This window comes from Nyctereutes procyonoides, unplaced genomic scaffold, assembly GCF_905146905.1.
Source record: "Nyctereutes procyonoides isolate TBG_1078 unplaced genomic scaffold, NYPRO_anot_genome, whole genome shotgun sequence".
NCBI lineage: Eukaryota > Metazoa > Chordata > Mammalia > Carnivora > Canidae > Nyctereutes > Nyctereutes procyonoides.
In genome coordinates this window covers 4,523,701-4,549,530 of record NW_026575052.1, presented here as the reverse complement: position 1 = coordinate 4,549,530, position 25,830 = coordinate 4,523,701, and the positions used below count along the sequence as shown (strand labels likewise).

Sequence of the window (25,830 nt, the reverse complement as noted above, 5' to 3'; positions counted from 1 at the left end):
ATCTGCAAAAGGGCCTGGCACACAGAGGCACTCAAATAAATGTCAGCGTCCCCTGCTCCCCTGGAGGGAAAGGCAGGTCAGCCCATTTCTAGGGCTCCCCCCACCCCAGCCCCCCAGTATGTGAGAGCTCGCTGGCGCTGGGGGGGACTGGGAGGGGCTAGCTGCCAGCCTGAGGCAGGTTTTGAGCAACGTCGAAGTGTGTCCAGGAGCTGGGACCCTGGCCCCAGGCTCAGCCTTCAGAGCTGCCCCTGTGGGGTAGCTGAGCCGTGACCCTGGGCGCCCCCCCCTTACCTTGCAGGCAGTTCACGTGCCGGTCACAGTTGTCCTGGTCATAACAGGTTACATCATCCCTGTCACAGTTCACCAGCAGGACGGCTCCATACCCTCTGGGGCCCCAGACCCACTGCCGCTGCCAATGGCAAAGCGCAGCCGGTGATGGAGCGCGGACCAGTCCCGTGCCCTCGCCCAGCAACCTCCTGGCCAGCCTCCTAACCTCACCTCGTCTTGCCCTCCCTGGGCGGATAGGCCCGCTCTCCCCGAAGCGCTTCCTGTGCCAGGCATGGCAGTGGCTCTCTACTGCCCGCACCAGCAAGTCCGAACCACACAGCTGTGTTTCACGGCCCAACTGCGAGCCGGCTCCAGCCAACGTCCTATTTCTCAACGGGCAACTTCCTGATTACAGATCCATTCGTGGATCCACCCAGGCCTTGCCCCCCCTACTCCCTCCACCCAGAATGCCCCCCCCTTGCAATGCTTAGAGCCCAGCTCAAGTGGACTTCACAGGAAGGCTTCCTTGCTCATGCGGCCCCCGCCGACCTGCTCTGAACTCCCGACTCACTAAGTGTCACCACAATTCAGCCCAAAGTTCTTTAACAGTCTGATGCTTGGCATAATCCCCCTTTCACCTCGATCAGGAGGTTGGCACACCAGGGCCAGGGGCCGCATACAGCCCGCTGCCTCATTTTGTAAATAAAGTTTTATTGGAATAATCACACCCACGTGTCTCTGTATTGGCTCTAGCCCTTTCGCACTACAGTGGCAAAATCGAAGAGCTGCGACAAGGACGGTTTGCAATGCCTAAAATGTTTACTATCTCACTTTTATAGAAAAAGTTCGTTGACCCCTGACCTAGACTAAAATTCCAGAAGGACTTTTCCCCACAAGGCAAGGCCTAGCCCAGGCCTGGGCATGTATATGCTTGATAATCCTTGGTAATGATTTTTCTCCTGGTGAAAGATCCCCAGCCACGCCTGGTTCCCATTTGGCTCTCCCACCCTCTCCTAGGAGGCAGGGGGTACCGGTAATGGCCTCACCCCTCCTAACCCAGCCAAGGCAACTCCAAACTCCAAGCCCCTTTCTGGGCCCAGGTCGAGATGGCCTACCTTGTCCACATAGCTCCTGTCCTGCCTGCCCTCGCAGTTCAGGTCACAATCCAGAGCGATGTCTACAAGGAGAGGGGAGACAGTAAGTCACTGTGGGGTTCCCAGGAGTCCAGCACAGGTCTGACAATGCACATTCTGCTTCTAACAATGCCTCCTGCAGACAGAGCATTTTCAACTTTCTTGCTAAGTGCTCTGCAGGTGCTCGTACCCACGCAAACTCCCACCCACTGTCAAGGAGTTCCCTGGTTCCACATCCTTGGCAACACTGAGTTGAGCATCTTTCCATTTCAGGTTCTGATCACTGGAGCTTTCTCCTCTGTGAATTTCTTGTTCATATTTTTTCCCTGTTTCCATTAGTTAGTCTTTTTTTTCCTATTGATCAGAGTTCTCCATATCAGCCATATACATCGCAAATTTCTTCTCCCCGTCCATATTTTGACTTTTTCTTCCTTTTTTGTTTAAAGTGAGCTCTGTGCCCAGTGTGGGGCTTGAATTCACAACCCTGAGGTCAAGATTCACGTGCTCTGTGGACTGAGCCATCCAGGCAATCCCATACTTTGACTTTTTACTTGTCCTCCCTTGTATGAAAGTTTTAAAATGTAATATAGTCTAACTTATCATGGCCTTATCTTCAAGGTCACTGATCCTCTCCTCAGCTGTGTCGAGTCTACCAAGACAGCCCAGCAAGAGCATTTTTTTTTAATGTTACCATGACTTTTAATCTTAGCATTTCCACTTGACACCTTCTTATAGTTTTCACATCTCTGTTGAAATTCTCCCTCTGGGGCAGCCCGGGTGGCTCAGTGGTTGAGCATCTCCCTTCAGCCCCGGGCGTGATCCTGGAGACCCAGGATCCAGTCCCACATCGGGCTCCCTGCGTGGAGCCTGCTTCTCCCTCTGCCTGTGTCTCTGCCTCTCTTTCTCTTCTCTCATGAATATATAATTAAATAATCTTTTTTAAAAAAAGAAATTCCCCATCTGTTCATTCATGTTATTCACCTTTTCCTTTAACGTCTTAACCAATCTGAGTTATCTCGCATGGAGTTTATATATCAATTTGTGGACAACTGGCACAAAAAACTTAAGGTGGAGAAAGCAAGGTCCAGTTCCAGGCCTATAGGGTGCCTCCCTTTGCTTACAAAGGGGGGGAGTATACAAGTATGCCGTGTCCACCTGCATGAGCACAGCAGATCTCTAGAAGGATGCTGGGTTTCTGGAACTGGAAGTCTTAGGTTGGGAGGAAGGGAGGTTTACTTTGCAATATATATTCTTTTATACCACTTGAATTTTTTAAATGTACACTTATTTTAATTTTTAAAAAATGAGTTGATGTTTGTGAAAAGACCCTCGTTCATTGTCATTCGCAACCACCACCCCCTGCCCTTGGCCCAGGCCCTAATGAGGGCCAGCTTACCAACTTACCAACACAGGTGAGGTAGAGCACCGCATAGGCCAGGGGCAGGGGCTCATGGCTGGAGTGGTAGGAAATCTGAACCTGTGGAGAAAGGGCCCAGAGTCAACCAGCTGAAGCCAATAGCCCCCACCCCAAAGGACAGGTTTGGGGGATCTGGCAAGAAAGAGTCAGGGTCTCAGGAACCTCTATGTACTGAAGTTGAGCTTACCAACCCAGCTCTTCCTTTTAGTCTTTGTGCCATTTATTTTTCCATGCCTTGCTGTAATATGGGAACTACCTGTGAGGGCCCCAGTGCTGCCAATGACTACCGTGTGATTTGGGCAAGCCTCTGCTCCCCTTTGGATCTCTGTGTTGCCATTTGTAAAATGAGGAGGTCTGACAGGTGGGGTTAGGGACCCTCTCCTATCTGTAGGATTCAGACAGGCCTGGACTTGAGCCCAGCACCTCTGGGTTCTGTGACCTTGGCCAAGGCCCTTCACCTCTGGTTGAGCTGTCTGGTTTCCTCACCCGCAGAACATTGAACACACAGGTCCCTACTGCAGAGGATTGTAGTGCTGCTCAGAAACAATACATCTACCAGACTGGACCCCGCAGGAAGGGCTCAAGACATGCCAGCTATTGTTAACAGAGGGCAGGTGGCACTGTGTGAGCTGGAGCCCGGATCCACTTGTGACTACCCTGGGAAGAGTCACCTGTCCTCTCGGGGCCTCAGTGTCCCCTGCTGTAAAGTAGAGATAATAATAGTCCCTACTGCAGAGGGTTGATTGTAGGTTGTGACCATCAAAGAAAGGGAGGTGTGTGACATGCTCAGTGCAGTGCTCGGCTGCAGCAAGCCCCAATAGCTGTTGAAGGTCTGGCTGACAAAGAGTGATGAGAACATAATCCAAGGACCATGTATCAAAGGCCCTTCCACCCCCAACCCTCTGCTTGCACATTCCCTCCTGATGTGGGTCCCTCAGCTCTGCCAGAAGGTTCAGGATCTTATAGAGAGACCCTTCACCCTAAATCCCACAATCACTCACCCCCATCTGTCAAGCCCGAGCAACAATGCTGGCCTCGGGCATACAACGAATGGATCCAGGCCAAAGGTGGGGAAAGGAGAAGGGTCTTTCCTCAATCCTTTTGGTCTTTGGCACCCACACAGCCCCCAGCTCGGCAGGGCACCCAGGAGGGGCCCCCTCACCGGCTGGCTGGTCCTTTTGCCCTGCCCCGGGGGCCTCTGTCCTGCCCCTCACCAACTCTGCTACTCACTGGGTGGGTGATTTCAGGTAAGCCACGCCCCTTCTCGTCCTCAGTTTCCTTATCTGTAAAATGAGTTCATTTCCCTGTCCACCTGAGTCACTGAGCTCAGTGGAGAGGCTCATCTCAGATACATGGATGGGAAAAGACATGGGGGTGATGAAGGGAACCTGCCCCAGGTGTCAGCAGGTCTGTGTGGAATACTAGCTCTCTTACTGATTGGCTCTGTGGCCCGGACACAGCTTCCCTGAACCTTAGTGGCCCCACCTACGAAATGGGGATCGGACCCTGCCTCTCTGAGCTGTTGTCAGGGCTGCATGAAGTCGTGGCTGCCCCCGGTGTGGCCTCTGCTCAGTGGTCCCTAAAAGATCAGTTTCCTGAAATGCTGCTCCTGACATGGAGCAGGAACCTGCCACTCCCACACGCCGGGCCTGCTTTCCGTCACCCCTTTAAGGGGGCATCACCTGTGCCAAGCTCAAGGGCCACCCCATTTCTCCTATGTCCCATCCCTGCCCTGAGGCCAGAACCCTGCCTACGGCTGGGGCTTGTTAAACTCACCCTTGGTTGAGTGAGCAGAGAGGAGGAAGAGAAATTACGTGCCTCTGAGAAGGGAATGCGGTCAGGGAGGGGGTGGATTAGAAGGTGAGGTGCCTCGTAGAAAGGGGTCTCCCCAGGCAGTGGCATCCCCCCACCTCTGCTTTCTCTCCATCATTCAGAGTACCAGAGATCACCTAATCAACCCTCACCCTGCAGGTGGGGAAACTGAGGCCCGACACAGAAAGATGCGGATACCTCCCTTCGCTGGGGTCTTCAGAAACAAGAAAAGCAGCAAATGTTGGCTCATGTTCCACCCCACACCAACAACGGGGGGAAGGTGCTGTGATCATCCCCAGTTGACATAAGGGGAAACCGAGGCCCAGAGGGCTGATATGACGCGCCAACAGACACACGGCTTATGTCTGGAAGTTGCAGAGCTGCTTGGTTCTGGGGCGTGTACTTACCCATCGTGCTACCCTGCCATCTGGGTAAAGAGAGGGTGCTGGCCCTTGCAGTGCTAGATCGCTGCCCCACCCACCCCAACCCAGGGGACCTGCTCACATGACTGTCATTGAGGTCGTTGCTGGGAGAGTTCATGACCACGATGATCTCCAACCCAGTATCAAAGTGCCACCGCCTGGTGTCCGCACGCTCCCGGCCCCTCTCCATACTAGGAGAGATGTAGACGTCCACACCGGGAGTCCCATACACCTCGAACATCTCCGTGCCCTCAGGTACCGACCTGGGAAGGACAAGAAGCCATGGGAGGTGCTAATGGGTGGATAGTTGTTCAGATGCTTGAGCTTTGGCTCAAACGCTTGCTTCCTCCAGGAAGCCTTCCCTGACCACCCCAGGCCTCTCAGCCCCCCACGGCAAGCTCCTGGGAGTGAAGCCTGGACCCCACACAAATGCATACCCATTCTCACCTTCCAAGGCTCTGTATTTATTAACACTTCCCTTGTGAGTTATTTTAACTCCCAACAAAACTGCAAGCTCTTGGGAAGTTAGGACCCGGTTGAGTGCTTTATAAGCCCCTAGTGCAGAGCTGGGTGCAGAGAGCTCAGTGGACACCAGCCTGCAAATGGACCCCCTGCAGTTCTGAGCCCATGGCTTTAAGAAGAGCAGTCTCCCCTCCAGGTCCCATTTGCACCCTTCTTTTTTTTTATTTTTTTTAAATTTATTTATGATAGTCACAGAGAGATAGAGAGAGAGAGAGGCAGAGACATAGGCAGAGGGAGAAGCAGGTTCCATGCACCGGGAGCCTGACGTGGGATTCGATCCCGGGTCTCCAGGATCGCGCCCTGGGCCAAAGGCAAGCACCAAACCGCTGCGCCACCCAGGGATCCCCATTTGCACCCTTCTTTAGCGGGCAAGAAGATGCCCTTGGGGTCTTCCCTAGGGAAGGGTACTAAATTTTGTAGAGCGTCCACTGGGTGCCAGGCACCTTGTATTTCCTAGCTCCTTTTATTCTCACAAGTCTGCAAAGTGAGTGATATCATCTCCATCAGAAAGGTGAGGAACTGAGGCTCAGAGAGGTCAAGTACCAAGCCCGAGGTCACACGGCATGGAATGGCGCTGCCAGGTGTGCACTTGGGGCTCTGACACAGCGCCTGTGCTTCTCCGTGGCCCTGCAGCGTCACCTGGGAAACTTGGCCAGATTCAGTCAAGCAACCAAGCATTATTAGTACCTTTCAAAAGTCATCTTGGCCCTGGGGCTGTGTTCCCCCCACTCCAGCTGGTCTGGGAGTCCTGTTTGAAATCAGTCTGTCGACCCTCTGATTGTCTGTGGGGTGCCCGGGGTGCCTACTGTGCCCAGAGGCAGGTACACCCACTACTCTCCCCGCTGCCCCAGAGCCTTCCACCCCATCAGGGAGTTAAAAACAGCACTGCCGGGCAGCCAGGTGGGGCTTACAGTCACGAAGTCAGTGGTCTGTGGGATCCCATGTAGGGAGAGGCCCCTGTGAGCCAGAGAGACCAGAAGGCTTCCTAGAGGAAGCAGCACACACACGTGTGCCCGGGAGATAAACAGTAGCTGACATTTGTTGAGTTCTTGTTTATAGGCCAGCCCTGTGCAAGGTTCTTAGGTGTGTTACGTAAAGCAATCCTCCCATTAAACTAGGAGGTGCCTACTACCATCGTTTCCCATTTTACAGATGGGAGAACTAAGGTTAAGCACACTGCCAAGGTCATGGAGCTAGTAAGTGGCAGAGCTGGGATCCCACCCCAGGCCTCCTGGCTCCTGAGTCCATATTCTCACCCACCACCTCCCCAGGAGTAATCACGATGGGGTGCCTGTGGCTCAGTGATTGAGTGTCTGCCTTCAGCTCAAGGTGTGATTCCGGGGTTCTGGGATCGAGTCCCGCATCGGGCTCCCCGCGTGGAGCCTGCTTCTCCCTCCTCCTGTGTCTCTGCCTCTCTCTGTGTGTTCTGTGTGTCATGAATAAATAAATAAAATCTTAAGATAAAAAAAAAAAAAGGAGAGTCACGATAATCATAGCCCCCGAGCCCCCGAGGGCCCCCTCCCCTGCCCACTTACCAGGGCAGGCCTTCCAAACAGCATTCATTCATCCTCACCGTGGCCGGGAGGAGGGGATTATGACTCTCATTCACATGTGGGGCAACAGAGGCTCAGGATGGGCAAGAGACTTCCCCACGGTTGCACAGCCGGCAATCCGACTCCGGGCCCTCTTCCTTTCCCTGCTCCACTTGGAGGAGCGCAGACTTCCTTCAGTACGCCCTCTCCACTCCTCCACCAGCAGGACTCTGAAACTTCTCAAAGTGGCTTTTTTATAAATAGAGAAGTAAGCCCAGCCCAGGCTCCACTTGTCAGGCGGGTCCTGGTGGAGCGCGTGGCCCTCCCGGGCGTCCCCAGCAGCTGGGCGGGGCCGACACACCTGCTTCTCCCCCCAAGCAGGGCTGCTAGATTTAGCAAATAAAACTAGAGAACACCCAGCTGGACTCAGATTTCAGATAAACAGCAAATCATTGTTTTAGTATAAGGATGTCCCGTGCAGTATTTGGGACATGGTTGCACTAAAAAAAAAAATACTAATTGTTTATCTGGATTTCAAATTTAACTAGGCATCCTGGATTTTATCTGGCAACCCTATTCCCAAAGCCTGTAATTTCCAGGGCTGGTGGAGCCCTCGGTCCTGGGGTGTCCTGGGTGTGCGGGCCAGCCCATCCTGGGACATAAAGAGCCTGGACAGAGAGAGAGAGAGACAAAGAGATATAGAAAACCCTGAGAGATGGAGAGCCAGAAAGACACACATGGAGATAGACCGGGTGTGGAGAGCTCCCTCCACCCCAAGGAGAACCCTCAGCCCAACTCCCTGAGTCACCTGGCCTCCCGCTCCCTAGGAGGCTTATAAACTTTTTATGAAACTCCCCCCAACCCCAACCTGCTGCTTGGACCCCGGTGCCCACGACCTGGAGGTTGAGGGAGCAGAAGGCATGGTACTGCACCCAGCTCCCTAGCATCAGCCCCTGGGTTTGGGGTATCTTGGCCCAGCTCCCTTGCACTTCCCTGTATGAGATGCTGGGGGCTTCCTGATGAAGATCCTTCGGGCCTGAGGGGGAAGGACCCAGGAGCTCAGTGGTGCCAGGATCAGAGTCAAGAGCCAGGCTCTAGACTGGGCCGGGTCGCCCATAAGCCAGGTGACCCCGAATAAATCACTTTGCCTCCCGACAAAGTGGAATAATGACACCCACTTGGTCAACCTCACGGGCCATGGCAAGGCTCAGATGCCATAATGGGAAAGGCTTGGAAAATCACCCATGGGGGTGGGGGTGGGGTCTTCAGGTTGATTAAGAAGCAGGAAAAGGGCAAACGGAGGCAGGTTGAGAGGCTGGGCTAGGGGTTCTGGGGGGCAGCTTCCCAGAGGGAGGCAGGGGGAGCCAAGGGTGAGGGGGAGACTCATCCCAGGGGAAGGCAGTTCCACGGTGGAGCCTCAGGAGGCCAAGGGTAAACTCAGGCTGTAAGGGGGAGCCAGCGAAGGTTCTTGATCAGGAGGGGCACTGAGGTGGATGCTGGTTCAAATCCCAGCCCACCACCCACGAGGTGTGTGACCTTGAGGGAGACGCTTGGCCTCCCTCTGCCTCAATGTCTCCGTCTATAAGGCGGAGAAGACTATAGGAACCGATGTGTGTAAACGCTCAAGACGAGTGAAAGTTGGAGGCACCCAAACCCATGCCTCACTTCGTTCCAGGGAAACTGAGACCCAGCAGAGGAGGGACCAGAAGGTAGGGCTCCAGACTCCCAGTCCAGTGCTCACGCCCCATCGGGGAAGCAGCTGTTGGGAGGATGAGAAGGATGGCTGCTGGGACAAGAGCCTGCATCGGGTACAGGAGGGTCTGAATTTCCCGTCTTGTGGAGGCCGGAGAAGCAGCCAGAGGCTTGCCCGGCCCAAGCTCTTCCTCCGGCCTGGCCACCCCATGCTGCCAGCCTGCTGCTCCAGACAGGACCCCCAGTCCCGCCCCGGGGGCTTCGGGCTTCCCCTCCTGTCCATGCACAGGACAGTCCAAGGCCCTCCGTGCACCCTCCCTGCACTGAGCCCAGTGACATCTGAGAACCGTGGCTAAGGGGGGCTGTCTCCCCAGCAGCGTGGGAGTGACTCAATGTGAGCCCGCCCCTCCTAGGAACCCAGACAAGTCAGGTCTTCCTTTACGCTCCATGTCACCCTCTCAGTGGTGAGGACGATGACGGTGACGATGGTGACAAAGGTGACAAAGCAGCCCCCACAGCCACACACACACCATCAGTCCTGTTATCCCCACTTTACAGATGAGGGAAGAGGTTCGGAGATGACAGGGACTTGCCCAGAGTCACACAGCTGGTCGGTGTCGGAGCCAAGACTCACAGCCGGGACTCAGGCCCTGCTCCCCTGCAGACCCAAACCCATCCTCTCCTTTCATGGGCTCAGGGCCGGGGCCTCCGGGAAAACAGAACCAGACATTTCAGAGCCAAAACGCTGATGGGAGAGGTCCTTGCGGCTGCAACCAGACAGGTTGACAAGGTGATCACCACGGTCCCCACTGATGTGGCCCACGGGGGCAGAGGAGAGCAAGACCCAGCCAGCGCAGGCTCTGGGTGGCAGCTGCCCCCACCCACCCCCGCCCTGTTCAGCGAGGCTCCCAGACCCCAAGTCCTCTGGCCCCACCGTCCCCAGGGTCAGCAGACCACAGTCCCTCCTTCGTCCCACCCTCTTCCCGCCCCTGAGAAATGGTGGCCCCTTGAACCGCTTCCCTACAGCCCAGCTCGTTAGGAGAGCTGGCGATGCATCAGCCTCGCGGCCCGGCTCTGCCCACGCAGGTGAGCGCTCTCACGGACCACGAGCCAGAGGGAGAGCTGCTCTGTCAAACCAGGGAGGGGGCTCAGTGGCCTCCAAGAGCAGAGCTGGCCACCCGCTGTTCTATGACAAACTCTTCAGGGCACATAAGGGGAAACTGAGGACCAGAAAGGAGCAGAAAGGGCTCAAGAGGAGAGAGCAAAGGACGACAGAGCGAGAACTAAAACTCAGGGCGCCCCGCCCTGGTCCCTCTGTCCTTTCACTCCCTTGACCTGCCTCTGCTGAGCAAGAGGTGACCCGAGCTGCTGGCCTGTCCAACTAGGGCAGTGGTTTCAACCCTGGCTGCACATTCATCCCCAGGATGTGGCTCAGCACACCCCTGTATCTCCCTTCCTTCCCTTTCGCCCTGCGAGCCCCTGCTCAGGAAAGCGCGGCCCCCTGACCAAGTCTGGGCCATCTCCAACTCTACGGAAGGCAAGAAGACAGGGTGCAGTCCACTGCCACAGACGGAGCGCCCCAGCGGTCTTGCTTGTGCTCATCCTTCAAGGCCCCGGTTGGTGCCCTCCCTCCAGGAGACCTGCCCCGACTACTCGCCTAATGTTCATTCCTCTTTCCTCATCTCCTTCTCCGGGTAGGGTTCAGAGGTTGTCCCCCAGCCACCTTGTAGATGGCAGGTTTGGGGGCCCTTGAGGCTGTCCAAGGGGCCAGGACAGAGCCTTAAAATGATGACAGTGCTGGTGGTGGGTGGTGGTGGCAGGGCTGGTGGTGGTGGTGGCAGTTGCCACAATGGAATGTCCACCACGTCCAGGCACGGCCTACGGGCTCTACACACAACACCCGAGTCCTTTGACGCGAAGGCCGACGTGTTTAGGCTGCAGCCTGGCTCTGCCATCCTCATGGGCTGTGTGACACGGGGCCAGTACCTCAACTGCTCTGTGCCTCTGTGTCCTCATCTATAAAATGGGGATGATGACAGTCCCCACCTCGCAGGATTGAGTTAGTTACTAAACATCAAGCGCTTAGGGCGGCGCCTGGTACGGAGCAGTCTCTGAGGATCATGGCTGAGAGGACCATGTCCACCCTACACATGAAGGACAGATGCCAAGTGACTCTCCCGAAGTCAGATGACTGCTAAGTCCCAGGCCCGGCGCTGGCCGGCACACCCGCTGCCCCCTCCCTGGCTGGCCCACGGTGTGAGCGCTGGGATTGCTGAATCACGACATCTCCAAGCTGGAAGAGACGGGATCCTTCCCCAGAGCACGGGGCCACCCAGCCTCTGATAGAACTCTGAAGGGACAGGATTCTCAGACGGCAGGGATCGTGCCTCCTTGCTCGCCACTGCCATCGTGTCCCCAAGCCCGGCCCACACTAGACCCCAAATAAATACTTGATGGGTGTATGAATGAATGAATGGACCAGCAGCCCTCCGCCTCCTGCAAGGTGGTCCGGTCACAGAGGCCCCAGAATCCTTCGTTTGAGGGTGCCTGAGGCTGTGCCCCACGCCCTCGGGCTGTCCCCTCTTGGCCTCCTTGGGAGCACTCATGTAACCCCAAGACACTGCTGCCTTTGCCCCGCTGGCTCCATCTTCTAAGGAAGCGCTGCTGCAGCAGGGGAGGGGCCGGCCCTGGGCTTCCCGGGCCAGGTCAGACTGGAGGCACATCTGCCCGACGGGCATGAGGCGGCTGACGCAGGTGAGTCACCCCCATGGGCACGCAGCACGGGAGGAGGAGGTGGCGCCAGGAGCAGGGACACCTTTCCACCCTCGTCCCTCCTCCTGGCACAGCCTCTGTGCTGCCCCTCCTCCCAGTGCCCTCCCTACTTTTCACTGCCCACCCACCGTCACCCAGGCTTCAGCTCCTGGTGCCCAGCTGGGCCTGCTCCACGCTTGGTTCCCTCCCAAGACCGGCCTCTCACCCTTGCTTACCTAACGCTCTGGGACCGACCCCAGCTCTGCTTCCAACTAAGTTCACTCCAATTTTTCAAGTCTTAGTCTGGGATACTGGTTCTCAACTGGGAGTGATCCCCCCCCCACCACCACCACCACAGGGCACATTTGGCGATGTCTGGAGACATTTTTGGCTGTCACAAGTGGGGGTGTGCCACTGGCGTCGGTGAATAGAAGCCAGGGGCACTGCTCCACATCTCACAATGCACAGGACGGCCTCCACCACAGGGAATGAGCAGGTCAGTAGTGCTGAGGTTTCAAAACCTGGTCAGAGGCGGGGTGGGAGACCGGTGACAGGGGAAGGGTGACATGGCTCTCCTTCTCTCCTCCCCCTCCCCTAACAGCTCAGTCTTAGAGCTAGGACCCCCAGAGACTCCCCAAAAGCCTAAGGAGTCAGCTCCCTAAGTGGTTCCCACAGCCCACTTCCTAAGACCCTGCCCAAACTCTCCCTTTCTTCCTGGGAGAGAGATAAAACAGGGCCTTACTTCCTGCCACTGGCTTTAAGGACATGGCCATGGCACACAGTGAGGGAATTCCATGTGGGCTCTGAGTGGCTGGAGGAGACCAGATCCTTCCTCTTCAAGGGGCAGTGAGAAGCCTAAGACACTTGATCATAAATGGGTTTTAACCCTGGCATTGATGTGTAGTTACTGTGTGACCTGAGCAAATGGCTTGTCCTCTCTGTCCCAGTTTCCTCATCCATCAGTGAGATGAAGTTGACAACAAGCTTAGCTCCTAGGTGGTTGTGAACGTTAAACTGGAGCATTCAAATTCAAGGGTTAAATTCAAGAAGTTTGCCGAGCTTAGAACAGCGCCTGGCACATAGGAAGGGCTACATATGCATAAATGATTTCTAAGGAAACGACTGATGCTCATTGCAGAGCTCATAGGCTGGGGACCAGGGCTGGGGGTACACACCTCTTCCTATCCTTGTGACCCCAGCCTGCAGGGTCTTCCGGAGTGCCCAAGCCCCCATGACACCAGCACCCTCCAAGGCCCTGGGCCAGAGCTCAACCACTGCAAGTCCCCCGGCTTGGGAGAGGGCGGCCAGGCCAGGCCTGAGCCCCGAGGAAGCTCTGCCCAGGGAAGGGCCCAAGGGGCTCAGCACCAAGGCCTGCAGACCCCCGGGCCTCTGGCTCTTACCCGTAAATGTCCACGAGGGTCTCCACGCCAACCACACACACGGCGCTGGTGGGATGCTCCAGGGACACACGCACGATCCTCTGCAGGGACATGCTGGCCTCGGTGGGGCTCGGGCCGCTAAACCCAGCGCTGCGGGGCACATCCCAGGTCGTGCGGTTTAAAAGGCCCTGGCCCCGCCTCCCCGGCCCGGGCTGCTAGCTCATTGGCTCCTGTCATGGAAGCCCAGCCCCTTCCCAGAGCCGGGAGCTCAGGATTGGCCAGAGGCAACCCATCATTTGCATAAGAGCCTGTTGCTCCGCCCCCAGCTCGGAGGGCCTTTGTTTCTCCCTCCAAGGGAGCGAGTCCCCGCAGGGACCGGGGCTGGGGCACCAGGGCCTGGGAGGTGAGGGGGGGAGGCGAAGATGTGGGGCGCTGACCTGGGCGCCCTCCTCACTTTCCACACTCCTCCTCCTCACCCCCCCTTTCCTGCATTTCCAGAGCTGATACGGTTTAGCGGGGAGCTTCTCCACCCTGCTGGAGGAGCTGGTGAACGTGCAGGCTCCCAGGCCCCACCTCCAGCCTGACACAGCCGGTAAGGGGTGCCTCCTGGCATCGGGATTTTTTTCATAAGCACCCCCAAAGCGTCGTGAGAAACTTTGAGAAACACCTGCCTTTTTCTTAAGAGCATGGAGTGTGGAAGCAGGACTGCAGGCAGCTCTGCCTCAGCCTGGTGCTGGCTGCGTGGCTGGGGACAAGTGGCTTCATTGCTCTGTGCCTCACCTGCCGCCTCTGCAGGGCTCACGTGGGCCCACGTGGGCAGAGCTGTAGTGTGGAGCCCGGCCTCGTTCTATTACTGGCGTTGTCACTCTGACCACATGGCAAAAGCCTGTGGAAGGGGTGGGTGGCCCTCTCTGGCCAGGAAGAACTTAGAATGTTGGAGCAGGAAGGCTCACTTGTGAGGGGGGGGAAACTGAGGCCAGAGAAGGCATTTGGCCACCTGAAGCAGCAGGAGCAAGGGCTCTCAGGAGAGGGGTCTTGGGGACCCCAACTGCACCATGCAACAGTTATGTGGCCTTGGGTGGTAGGTTCCCTCTCTCTGAGCCTTGGTTTCCTCATCTGTAGAAAATGTGGCTAATCACCAGCCCGGCAGAGATAATGGCGGGGACACACCCTACCCAGCCAGGCTCCAAAGGTGCTGAATAGAAGCTTCCTCCCTTCTCTCTGGCGATGCTGCCAGTCTGAGGCAGGGTAGGGACGAGGACCTGCTTCCCAGTGTCCCCAGTGGGTGCACGCCCAGCAGCTCAAGGATCTTCAGCAGGACTCTAAGAATGGTGCTCTTCTATCCCAGAGTCTGGGAAGGGTGTTCCCAAGGAGAGATGCTGGGCTGCTGAATTCAATGACAGCTTTACTTCTTTGGCTAGAAAATGGCTTGATGGCAGGCTCAGATCTGGACTCAGGAGGAAGCCCCAAACAGTCTCCCTACCCGCTTATGAGCACAGCTGGGGAATTGCTCAGAAGGTGGGGGCTTCCTCCTGGGGACTGGCCCACAGTGCTGGGGGCAGGACCAGCTTCCGCCTTAGAGCCCTGTATCTCCCTTCGGAAATAGACCCAAGCCTTCGCCTCGCCCCTGTTAATACCAGGTTTTAGAAACACATCTGTGGTTCGTTCAGACTAAAGTGTCGATGACTGATGGGCAGCAGCTTTTTGCCTTTTAGTCCATAACAAAAGGTAAAATAAAGTGAATGAGTGTCAGAGGATAGAATCTGAGGCAGCAGCCGGTGTGTAGGATGAGAGGGGGTGATATTTCCAGGTCCCTGAAATCAGACCACTGAGGCTGGGTAACCTGCAAGCTTTAGAGGCAGGAATGAAAGGGAATCCTAGTGGCCTTCGGCCCTGGGCACCAGTCCCACTGGAGGATCTCCTGCCTCTGCCAGTAGGGCCCAGCCTGCCTTTGCTCTGAGAGATGGAAGAGATAGCCTAGGGAAAGAAGAGGCAGGCCCCACCCCTCCCCTGATATCCATCTCGGCCGGGCACTTGGCCTCAGAGCGATGGGCCTGTGCCAGCCTTCCTGCTGAATCAGCCTGCCTGCCTGCCTGCCTGGCACTGACTGGCCCTGGGGCTCTCCCAGCCAGGTAGGAACTGCCCGTGGCCAGCGGAAGTTGAGCCAAGGAGCTGGGGCACGGTGGGGAGAACTGGAAGGAGGGCCCCCCTCGCTCCTCCCCTCCTCCCTACAGCCCAACAAACAGACACTAAGGAGGCAGCCACTTGAAGAAATGCATGTTGACATTTTTATTAATCAAGTAGGAAGTGATCAGTCGTCCGGAACATTCTCAGAGGGGACTTTAGGGCCCTCCGACAACTCTAGCAGCAATTCCAGAGCTTCCCACGCCCAGGGCAGCTCTAGAAGGCCTGCTCCCCACCCTCCCTATCACTCTGCAATGCCCCTGCCCTTCCACCCACAGCCTTTCCCTGGAGAACCTCAACCCTGGCTGCAGGCCCTTGGCCCCCGAAGAGCTCCCTTCTCTCCTTGGCTCAGTCTAGGCTGGGTCATGGTTATGAGCAGAAAGTGCAAAAGTTAGACCAGGGGCTTGTGAGTGGGGTCCCCAGAGTCTTCTGGAAGGGGAGGACCCAGGTACAGCACCCCCACTGCCTTAAACCATAGCAGTCCTGATCTTATCCGCTTCAGATCTTGGGTTTCCATGGAAGTTTCTGATTGCTAAGTAGTCCATGGCTCACAGAGTTTAACAGGGGCTGGCTGGCCCGGCCCCAGTCTTATCAGGGGCTCCTGGAAAGCCCCGGTGGTGGAGGCCAGAGGCCGAGAGCCACCAGAATGGCCCCAGAGGCAATGGTGGGAGGGGGCAGGCTGGTCCTTTGTGCCCATGCCTGGGGTTGGAGAAGGATACCTCTCGCCTGGCACCGGCCAAGCCTACCTGCCTGTACACATCCTGGTGACCTCACCCGGGGCCAGGCTCTTAGCCACCCCGCACCCTGGTAGCAGCTCTCTTCCCCTCTCTGGGAGGGGACACAGGCCTGCCGGAGGAGGGGGGGTCACTCTATAGGGAAACCCAGGTGACACACAGGGTCTCGGGGCTGCCAAGAGGGACTGGGCAAGCCGTTCCTCCCACTGCCAGCGGGACCAAGGGGAATAATTAAAGACAATTAAAGGAAATTAAACCCCACCTTCAGAGATAACCTAATGGCCCCCCCACCCTCTCCTAACCTCTGGGCCCTTGCCCCCTGTGACATCTGGAACCGCCAGCCCCCCTTCACATTCAGGGTGCAAAACCCGAAGCGAGGACACCTGGGACACAGAGGCCAGGCCCCAAGGCTTGTCCGCCACCCTGGCCTCCCGCCTGCCAGCCTTCCTCTGGGTGGCCCCCGGAGGCCTTTCTCTGGCCTCACAGCGTTTGGGGGCCGGAAGCTGCCAGCACTCGTAATTAAAGGCTTCCTACACAGGTAACAAGCACCCTTCTGAGGCTGGAGTCAGGCATTAAAGGGGTTTTGTTGCCTTTTCTTTTTAGGACAGGCCCTCAGATGCTCGGCCTTCCTGTGCTTATTGGCCTCTATAAATACGGCTGAGGGGTGTCAGGAAGTCACAGCTTGAGGGTCCCCTGCATGGCGGTGACAGCTGGGAGAGAAAAGGGGGTGCCCCACCTCTCTGCTCCTGCTCTGACAAGAACCACAGGTGCCCTGGACCCAGGCCTCCGCCCCCGAGCTCAGGCCCTCTGGGCCCCATTCCTGGTGCAGACACGAAAGGAATATCAGCACAGAGGGGCAAGGACCCAGCACGACCATGACCACGCACAGCCGTCCTTGAATATGTTAAGGCAGTTGCTCTTTTCCAGAACCTCGGATCAGGAAGAGGGAGGGAAGAATGAGGACAGTCCTTGGGCTGGGGCGGCCACTCCAGGAACGAGGGTGCGTGGTGTCTGTGGCCGTACTCCGGGGCCTGCAATGGCCAGCACGTGTCCAGGACCCGGGAAGATGCACCCGAGGCTCCCCTGAGAGGATGGAGGCCGGGTGGAGGCTCCTCGCCCTCACCCTGGCGGGGTTCCCTGGCAGGTGGGCATAGAGGATGGCGGGTGGAGGTGGGCTCAGGGCACCATGTGCCACCACTTGAAGGAGAAAGGCTGCCGGCGCACGTTGGTGCCACAGTGGATCTCCCCCAGCAGCTCGTGGTAGAACAAATAGTCGTCAATGAAGATACAGTGGAGGCCCAGCGGCTCCAGCAGGGACCGCACCTTCTCCTCCAGGCAGCACTGGCCGTTGATGATGGGCCCGAAGGGCTTGGGAATGCCCAGGTACTTGCCCAAGACCACCATGTTGACCTGCAGAAGAGAAGGCGAGGGGGGAGCCCTGCTGGCTGGGGATGCTCTACACATGGGGGACCCATCCCGAGGCCTGGCCCATCCTCATCAGCATCCCTGGGCCACCAGGATGGGCACTTGCTCCAAAACTAGGGTCTATGGAGAGAAGAAACGGATTCGTGGTTGGAAGAGAGGATTCATACCAGGTGGGGCTGCCGGGAACACCCATGGCAGCTTTATAGGAATGAAAGTATTCCTCCAATACTTTCTTCCATCTATCAGAAAATGGTCAATTTTCCAACAATTTAGTTAGAACAAGATTTTACCATCATCTGCCACAAACTTCAGACAACAAATACCTACGAGGTCTACGGCGTGCGTGCACGTCCTTACAGGTGTGGAGCCCTTGTGCAGTGCACAGCTTGCTCGCCTTTCCTGGGAAGCCCTGATAAGTGTTATGGTTTACTGAACATCTCCTGTGTGCCAGATACATCATCACTAAACCTCACTCCTCCCTCTGAGTCAGTGGCTGGAGAAGGTTAGTAACATAATCCAGGCCACACAATCAGAGAACGGAGAACGGAGAGATTAAAATTCGACCTGGGTCTAACTCATGCCCAAACTCACACTCTTTATACTCCACCAACGTATAGCACTGCAGCTGCCTGGGGGAGCCGAGAGGTTGGGGCGAGGGGCTAGGAACCCTTGGGGGCATCTCCTGCTTCCCTGGCTGAGGGCCCTAACCCTGCGGAGGGGAGGTCTCCCCAGGGCAGGGTATGGAAGTGTCTCAGAGAAGACCGAGGCCCTACACTGACAGCCAGAGGAGCTGTGCTTGGAGTTCAAAGGGGACCCTCTGGACCTGCTGTCTGGAGCGTAGTGCTGGGTCATCTCAGCACGGGGTGGGCTGCCCTAGACTCTGCGCTCTCACATTCTCCATGCCGTGGCCCTGTCACCGTCAGGTCTGCCCTGCAGGGCCATCACGAAGCTGGAGGATCCTCTGGGGTCAGTGCCGGGGCCTTGGCCCTGAGCTACCCACGTGCCCCCTGATGGGCTGGGATGTGCTGAGTGAAGTGGGACATGTAGAGGCACAAAAGGCCAGGAGGGGAGCCAGCCCGGGTCTGCTTCTTCCTAGATGAGAACTCAGGAGATGGGAGGCTCCTCATGTGCTGGGTGACCTCAGGCCAGGCAACCACCCTCCTCGGAGGGCCTGTCTCCCCATCTAACAAATGAGGGGGTTAAGCGAGTGTCCCCCATGGGCTCTTCCCTGAGGACGTACTGGGATCCTTTAGCAGGGTCTGGACCGAAGCTCAGAGATCCCCGCAGAGGGGTGCGTGTTGGGGTGGGGGCTCCCAGCTGGTGTGGGCAAGGCCACAGCCCAGAGAGGGCTGGCCAAGGTCATGGGCTCTGGCCCAGGCCCTCCCCTGACCTTCAGCCAGGAACCAGAGCCTGGATGCCCCTTAGTCCTTCCCTGACGAGTAGGGCAGCCACTGGCCACATGCAGCAGTTGAAATTTAAATGAAATAAAAGTATAAATTTCATTCCTAGCCACACTAGCCACATTTTAAGTGCTCAGTAGCCACATGCAATTTGGGGGCTCCCGTGTCATATTGTGCAGACACAGAACGTTTCCATCATCCGAGACACTTCTAAGAGACAGCACCGCCCTCGAGCAGTGGCTCCCAGCCAGGGTGATTTTGTCCCTAGGACATCTGGGTGTTCACAATGAGGGAGGTGCTAATGACATGTAGTGGGCAGGGGACAGGGACACTCAGCCATCCCATGATGCACAGGACAGCCCCTCAGCAAAGGATTCGGGCCCAAGCATCAGCAGACCCAAGGTGATGAAGCCCTGCCTTGGAGGTCTCTACCAGGACCCCACAGTGAGGAGTCAGGAGTGAGTGCAAATCCTGGCAGGGAAGCCCCACCCGGGATACGTGCCTCCAGTCAGGACCTCAGGACGCACCCCCACCCTTCGGCTTGTCCAGTGACAGGGATGAAAGGGCCCAGGCTGACGAGGGAAGGTCTCCCATCCTGGGGAGCCACTCCACAAGCTGCCACCGCCCTGACATCCTTTCCCAAGGTGTTAATGGTTTAGCTAGTGCAGGGCAGATAGCATCGCCCGGCCCCTCCCAGAGGCCACCCCAGTGAGATCACATCTGTGCATCTGCTTGTCAGCGGCCTGACTTAATGACAGCCAGGGAAGCCGCCACCCTGCGCCGGCCTGCCCGCCCCGGGAGCCGCACTGGGGAGCAGCCGTCAGGGGGCCGGGGTGCGGGGAAGAGCGCGCAGCTGAGGCCCACCAAAACCTGAAACACCAAAGCCTGAGAACACCAAAACCAAAACACGCTTGTTTTTTCCACTTGGGAGGGAAAAGAGGCCTAAGTTGTGGGGCTGCTGTTGGCACCGAAGGAGGTTTAGCAGCATCCCTGGCTGGCACCCACTAGATGCCAGCAGCGCGCCCCTCCCTGTGGCAATAAGATGCCCTCGAGGGGGCAAAATCGCCCGGTTGAGAGCCACCGAGGGAGATGCTCTATACCTGCACAGAAACCAACACACGCGGGAGAGGTCCACCAGGCCCGCCCCAGCCTCTGTGCCCGTCTGCGTGGGGCAGGAGGCGCTTGTCCCCTGGAACCCCTACTGACAGCCCTCCGGACCCTGCCGGGCCCCAGGGACAGGCCACGACCTCCTTCTGCGCTCTCACCATGTCAGGGAAGAAGGCTTCTGCATAGGAGCCCTTCAGGGAGAAGAGCTGGGGGATGTCCACGATGTCCCGCTCGCTCAGGCCCAGCTCCCGCTTCAGCACCTCCCGGTTCCAGTCGATGCATTTCTGGGGGAGGGGGAGAGAGGGGGCGCACCCGGGGCGCCAGGGGGCCTCTAACGCTGGCTGGACGCCCACTGCGTGCCAGGCCCCACACAGAGCGCCCGGCACCCCGGCACTCTCCATCCGTCCTCCCAATAGCTGTGTGCCACTCCCAGATGGGGAAACTGAGTCACAAGTGACCCGCCTGAGGGCAGAGAGCTAGGAGGCAGCAGAGCTGGGATTTGGATCCTGACAGTTTCTGGTTCCAAAAGGCGCTTGCCGCTACACCACACGGCCCCGGCCACAGCGCGGCGCGTACCCCTGTCCATGTCGGCAGTTTGGGAGAGGGCCAGGCTCCACTCAGGAGAAGCGAAGGGCCTCCTCCGTTTCCGGAGCTCCAGCTCTGCACCCGGCCTGCACCTTGCATGCAGCCGGCTCCAGCCCTGCCCCTTCCAGAGACCCCCTCCCGCCTGGTGTCCCCTGGCCAGGTCCCCTTAACTCCTATCCACCCCACCACCCACCCCACGGGGCCCCATTTCTCCACCACATCTCTCCCATCTCACTCTGCTTCCCCGGAAAATCATCACTCCCCGCCCCCCCGCCCCAGTAGACCTAGATCTCCCTCATCAGACTGGGCGCTCCCTGAGGCCCCTGCTGTCTCCTCCATCAGACTGGGGGTTCCCTGCGGCAGAGGCCTAGCCTACCCACAGGACAGTCAGAGGCCCTGGGGCTGAGCCCCTGACCCCCACCCCAGCAGTTTCTGGGGCAGCTTCTGCTGGGAGGTGTGGGGACCCTCAAGAGCGAGTGGCGGGCCGCCTCACCTGTACATAGATACTGTCGCTCCTGAGGCGATGGTCCGCCAGCATCTCATTAATGCTTCTGTTCACCTGGTGCCTTAACCCTGCGAGAGAAAGAAGGCAGGATGGGGGCTCAGGACGGGGGCTCAGGGCGGACTGCTCAGGGCCATCTCGGGCCTGGGGCCGCAGCACTTGGGCCAGGATTGTTCTCCCACCTCAGGGCCGGGGGCTGAAGCTAGGACGGAGAAAGCCTGGGGACCCTGCCCCCGGGCTCTGGCTGCAAGTGCAGGGGCTCCTCGGGCAGGGGGTCCTGGCTCGGTACTATGTGATTACAGCACAGCTACCGTCACTGGCCTCCCACCACGCTCTGGCACCCCACTAAGGTTATGATTAATCTTCAAAACGAGGCTAGGTGGGTTCATTATCACCCCCAATTCAGAGAAGAGGAAACTGAGGCACTGAGTGGTTTCGAATGCAATCTTGATCTCGCAGCCACTAGCGGCAAGACCAGGACTTGAACCCAGGTCCTGAAGCACTGCCACATCCCTTCCAGGTGAGAGTGATGAGATCCATGGGGGGACGGGGGTGCACAAGGGGGCCAGCCAGGCCCTTGGACTGTCTGTCAGCTCCCAGAGGCAGGTCCGCAGCGGGGCTCTGCCCACCCACCTGGCTTCTCGCCTCTCCCACTCTTGAGCCCAGAGCCCTGTGCATCCTGCATCCCGCATCTGCATCCTGCATCCGCCTTCCACATCCTGCATCTGCATCCCGCATTCCACATCCGCATCCCATATCCCACATCTCGCATCCCACATCCCGCATCTACATCCCACATTTCACATCCCATATCCCACATCCGCGTCCCACATCCTGCATCTGCACCTCACATCCCGCATCCTGCATCCACATCCACATCCCGCATCCGCATCCCATATCCCACATCCGCGTCCCACATCCTACATCCTCATCCCACATCCCACATCTCGCATCCACATCCACATCCTGCATCCTCATCCACATCCCACATCCACATTCCACATCCTGCATCCGCATCCCGCATCCCACATCCCAGGGAAAGTCCTGGGCCAAGCACTCCTCTCTCGGAGCCTCCGGGGAAAGGGATGGGGGAGGGTACGAGATCAGCGGGGTGCACACTCTTTCCGGTGGCGCCCCCCCTGGGGTGTGGCCAGGAGCCGCCCAGTCTTGCGGAGGAGGCCACCCCCTGCGTGTGCCTGGGCCAGTCCACTGACCTCCTGGCTTCCCTGCCGGGCCCAGTAGAGGGCAGCCCGACGGCCCTCATCCTTAGCTCCCAGGTGAGGATGTCGGGAGAACAGCGAGGTCCGGCTCTGAGCTGACGAGCAAGGCAAAGGGCCTGCTAACAGGCCTAGCCACGAAAGGCAGCCCGGTGCCCAGGGCTGGCCCCCAGAGGGCGGAGTCCCCACGGGTGACCGGGTCGTTGGCACTCACCATCAAACTGGGCGGCCTCCCCGTACCCCTCGTCTTTCTTCTCTTGGAACAGTTCGAGGCAAGCGCTGGGGCTCGCCAGGAGCAGCCGGAAGCCCTGGCACAGAGGGAGGGAGGACTGCTCAGTGGACGGGATCCCCCTGGATGCAGGAGACCCCAAACCCAGGAGGGGCCCGAGTTCAGAGGCCAGACCACACATGGGTCCCACCTACCAGCCACAAAGACCTCTCCGCAATTCCCCTAATCCTCCAAGCTGCTTCATGGCCCAGGCCTTTGTCCAAGCCATTCTTTTTGCCTGGCTGCCCTTGTCTCCCAGGGAACTCAGCCAGGGGTCACTGGGAGGTCTCCCCTCCCGGGCCACCTGCCCTCTGAGGCCTGGGCCCCACTCTGCAAGTGGGTGGAGCTGAGTGGTGAAGCTGTTGGTCCCGAGCCCTCTGTCTTGGGTTTTGAATCTCACCCTACCCGTAATTGCCTTTCTGAGCCTCAGTTTTTCCATCTGCGAAATGGGGATCATGATCATATGGAACTGTTAGAGGATTAAATGAACTAAAGCAAATGAACATAAAATAAAAAATAAAATAAAATAAATAAAATAAAATAAAATAGGACATGCACATCATAGGTGCTCCCTACATGTTACCAATTATCATCAGCGTTGTCATTCCCAGGCCCAGGCTGAGAGGTTTGGATCAGAGCAAATACTCAGCAACGTGAGAGCGAGTGTATGCGCAGTGGAGCCCATCAGTGCCCTCCTGAGGAGCTCTGACCTCCTCCAGGAAGCCCCCTCCCCTGGTTAACACCATCTGGTTCCCAGGGTGCCCTGGCTCTGAGCCCAGTACGCACAGAGGCGGTGAGCTGGTTCCAGGCGGCCTTGCCCTCTCCCATCCCCTCAGGCTGGGTAGGGGCGGGGGTGGCCCAGGCAGGAGGAGAGGGGACGCACCTTTTGGTCAGAGGTGGGCACGAAGCTCAGGAACTCGTCCACGTGGCCCACGGACAGCCAGTCGGAGTAGAGCTCCACGGGCGCCTGCACCTGCTGGGCCTGTAGGAAGTCCCGCACCACCTTGGTCATTCGCCTCCCACCGAACCTGGGGCAGGAGGGAGAGAGCAGGGTCAGCTCAGGCCGACGGGCTGCTGGCTCCCCGCAGGTGCACATCCTGAGCCCCCCACCCCTGTCCGAGCTTCGTGACATCCCTCCGAACGGGTCTTCGTTCGTCCCCCCTTCCTGCCCCCCCACCCGGTGCTCCCAGGAGCTCACTATGCATCCTGAGCATCATCCCAGACAGTCCGCCCCCTCCTGCCGCAAAGCGTCCTCCCCGAGGCCCAGAAGGCCCTGGCCGCTCCTCCCACTAAAGAGATTCAAACAAGCGAGCGCTGCTTGCTAAAGGGAACAACAGACCCTCACCCCACGTCGCGGGACTCGGAGGGCCTGCCTCTGCGCCCAAGACGCCCAGCCCCTCCCTCGGCCCAGTGTCTCCCAAAGTTGGGCCCTGCACCCCCTGGGGGTCAGACGCGGGTGGCGGGTTCCCGGGCCCGACCTCCCGCACATCCCAGTCTTTGAGAACGTGGCACGTCTGAGGATTCGGGCTCTGTCGCTCCACAAAGCCCCCGTGCTCATTTGCGTGCAAGAGAACCACTGCCCCGTCATCTGTGCGCGACACCGCCTGTCTGATCCTCGGCACTTCCTGAAATGAGCCCTTGACCAGCAAAGGGAGGGGACAGGGAGGGGGTCTCGGGAGCTGGGGTCTCAGGGCTGTGGGAGGAGACATCACCGAAAGCTGCCTGCACATGCGCAGGGATTTCAACACTGCCTTGGGCAAGGCCATGTCCCCATTTCACAGATGGGGCAGCCAAGGCCCCGCAAGTTCAAGGGGGTGACTTGTCCAAAGTCAGAACGATGTCTTGTATACTCTGGGCCCTCTCCACCTTCCCCTGGGACAGCACCTTCTCCTGCTGCCCCTTGACCATACCGGGGACAGCCCTGCCTCAGGGCCTTTGCACATGCTGTCCTCTGTACCAGGAATTCTTGCCCATGCCCCGTCTCCCCATGGTCACTTCCACCTTCAAGGTTGAACTCAAATGTCACCCTCTTTCTCCAGGAGACCTTTGAAAATTGCTACAATCCCTTAATCCCCTTCCCGGCTCTGTGTTTCTTTACCGTATGGGGTGCTAGCTAGCACGCTTGACACCTCGTGTGCTGTCTGGTGTCAGACACCAGGACGTGAGCTCCCGTGGGGCTGGGGGGCAGGGACAGTCCATGGTCCCTGTCACCCAATCATGTCATAGACTCGACGCTGGGCAGTGACAAATGACAACATTAACTTGATCTGGGGGACGGGATTGTGGGCAAACACATCTCTTATATTCCTGTTATTTGAAGACAGTGCCGGCGAGTTAAAAAGACGCCTTAAACACACTGAGAGGGTGAAGAGTGAGGCTCCAGAACCTGCTCCTGAGCAGGGAACTCGGGGAGGTTGAGGCAGGGGCCCCAGCCAGCAGAGGCTGACCTGCCCTCCAAGTCACCACCAGGGGGCAGACCTGCTTAAAGATGATCTTAGATACGGGAGCGGAGGGTGGAGGGGGTGCTGGCCTGAGGCCCCGACATCCCTACAAATACCAGGCGCAGGTCATGATCTGAAGCGGGCCCTGCCGAGCTCTCTGACCACCCCCCACCCCGCGCTGGCTCACGCCACTTCAGCCCGCAGGTCTCCTTGCGGCCCCTCTCATGTGCTGCACGCTCCTACCTCAGGGCCTTTGCACGGCCCACCTCTGCTCCTTGGCGCTGCTCTGTCCCAAATGCCCACATCTTTAAGGCCCTCGCTTCTCTCGGGGCTCCGTTTCCACGCCAGCTTCTCGGCAGGGCCTCCCTTATCTGACATCACCGACCCATCTACTAGGCCCGCCCGCCGTCTGTTCCTCCCTGCGAGGACGGACGTGGGGTGTCTGTTTGCCCACGGCTGACATCAGGAAGAGGTCGAGGCAGGCGCCCGGGGCGGCAGGCTGAGCGCTACCTTTACATGAGCCCGGGCCGAGGGAGCTCTGGATTCTGACGAGAGCGCTAACTCGCTGTGGGACCCTGGGCGGTGGCTGTCGCTCTCCGAGCCTCACCCCCTCCGTTTACCGAGGACCTCGTTCCTGGTGTCGACACAACGGTCAGTGGGCTGGGCCGCTGGAGGTCCCCCACCCCGTCCCTATCCCCAGCCCCTGCTCTGAGCCCGGTAGCTTCTAGAACATTTCTTTTATCCAGGGCCGCAGACCTGGCATGTGGGAAAGCTCAGGAAACATTTCCGCAATCAGTGAACAAACGCACGAATGAGTGCACTCCCTTCGCTTTTCCGAGCCTCAGCTTCCTCATCTGTGAAATGGGAATAACAATCGTCCCAGCCTCATAGGGCTGTTCCAAGAATTAAATGAGGTGACGGGTAAATCCTTATGTTCCCGGTACGTAGTAGTAGGTGATTAATAACCTGTGGTCCAATGAGTTCCAACCTGCTGCGTGGCTGACCCCCGGCCGGGGCCCAGGTAAACAATACCTGCACGT

General features: G+C 58.1%; 2 protein-coding genes across 4 annotated transcripts in view; both read right to left on the bottom strand.

Annotated features, from left to right (window-relative positions):
• PADI3 (peptidyl arginine deiminase 3) overlaps window positions 1-13,070 on the bottom strand; it is a 28,262-nt gene extending 15,192 nt beyond the window's left edge. For both annotated transcript variants that reach the window (XM_055332291.1, XM_055332293.1), the window contains exons 1-5: window positions 12,949-13,070; window positions 5,134-5,314; window positions 2,805-2,877; window positions 1,383-1,444; window positions 292-409 (exon numbers count right to left, since the gene is read on the bottom strand). In XM_055332291.1, the coding sequence (XP_055188266.1) occupies window positions 292-409; window positions 1,383-1,444; window positions 2,805-2,877; window positions 5,134-5,314; window positions 12,949-13,040 (526 nt within the window). In that variant the 5' untranslated portion in view covers window positions 13,041-13,070. The remainder of the gene's footprint in view (window positions 1-291; window positions 410-1,382; window positions 1,445-2,804; window positions 2,878-5,133; window positions 5,315-12,948) is intronic.
• A 2,122-nt stretch (window positions 13,071-15,192) lies between these two features.
• The window catches only part of PADI1 (peptidyl arginine deiminase 1), a 41,655-nt gene continuing 31,017 nt past the window's right edge, over window positions 15,193-25,830 (bottom strand). The window contains exons 12-16 of one of the 2 annotated variants that reach the window (XM_055332294.1): window positions 23,233-23,377; window positions 22,296-22,389; window positions 20,856-20,935; window positions 19,936-20,061; window positions 15,193-17,255 (exon numbers count right to left, since the gene is read on the bottom strand). In XM_055332294.1, coding sequence (XP_055188269.1) covers window positions 17,022-17,255; window positions 19,936-20,061; window positions 20,856-20,935; window positions 22,296-22,389; window positions 23,233-23,377 — 679 coding nt within the window. In that variant the 3' untranslated portion in view covers window positions 15,193-17,021. The other variant, XM_055332295.1, reaches the window with a different exon arrangement.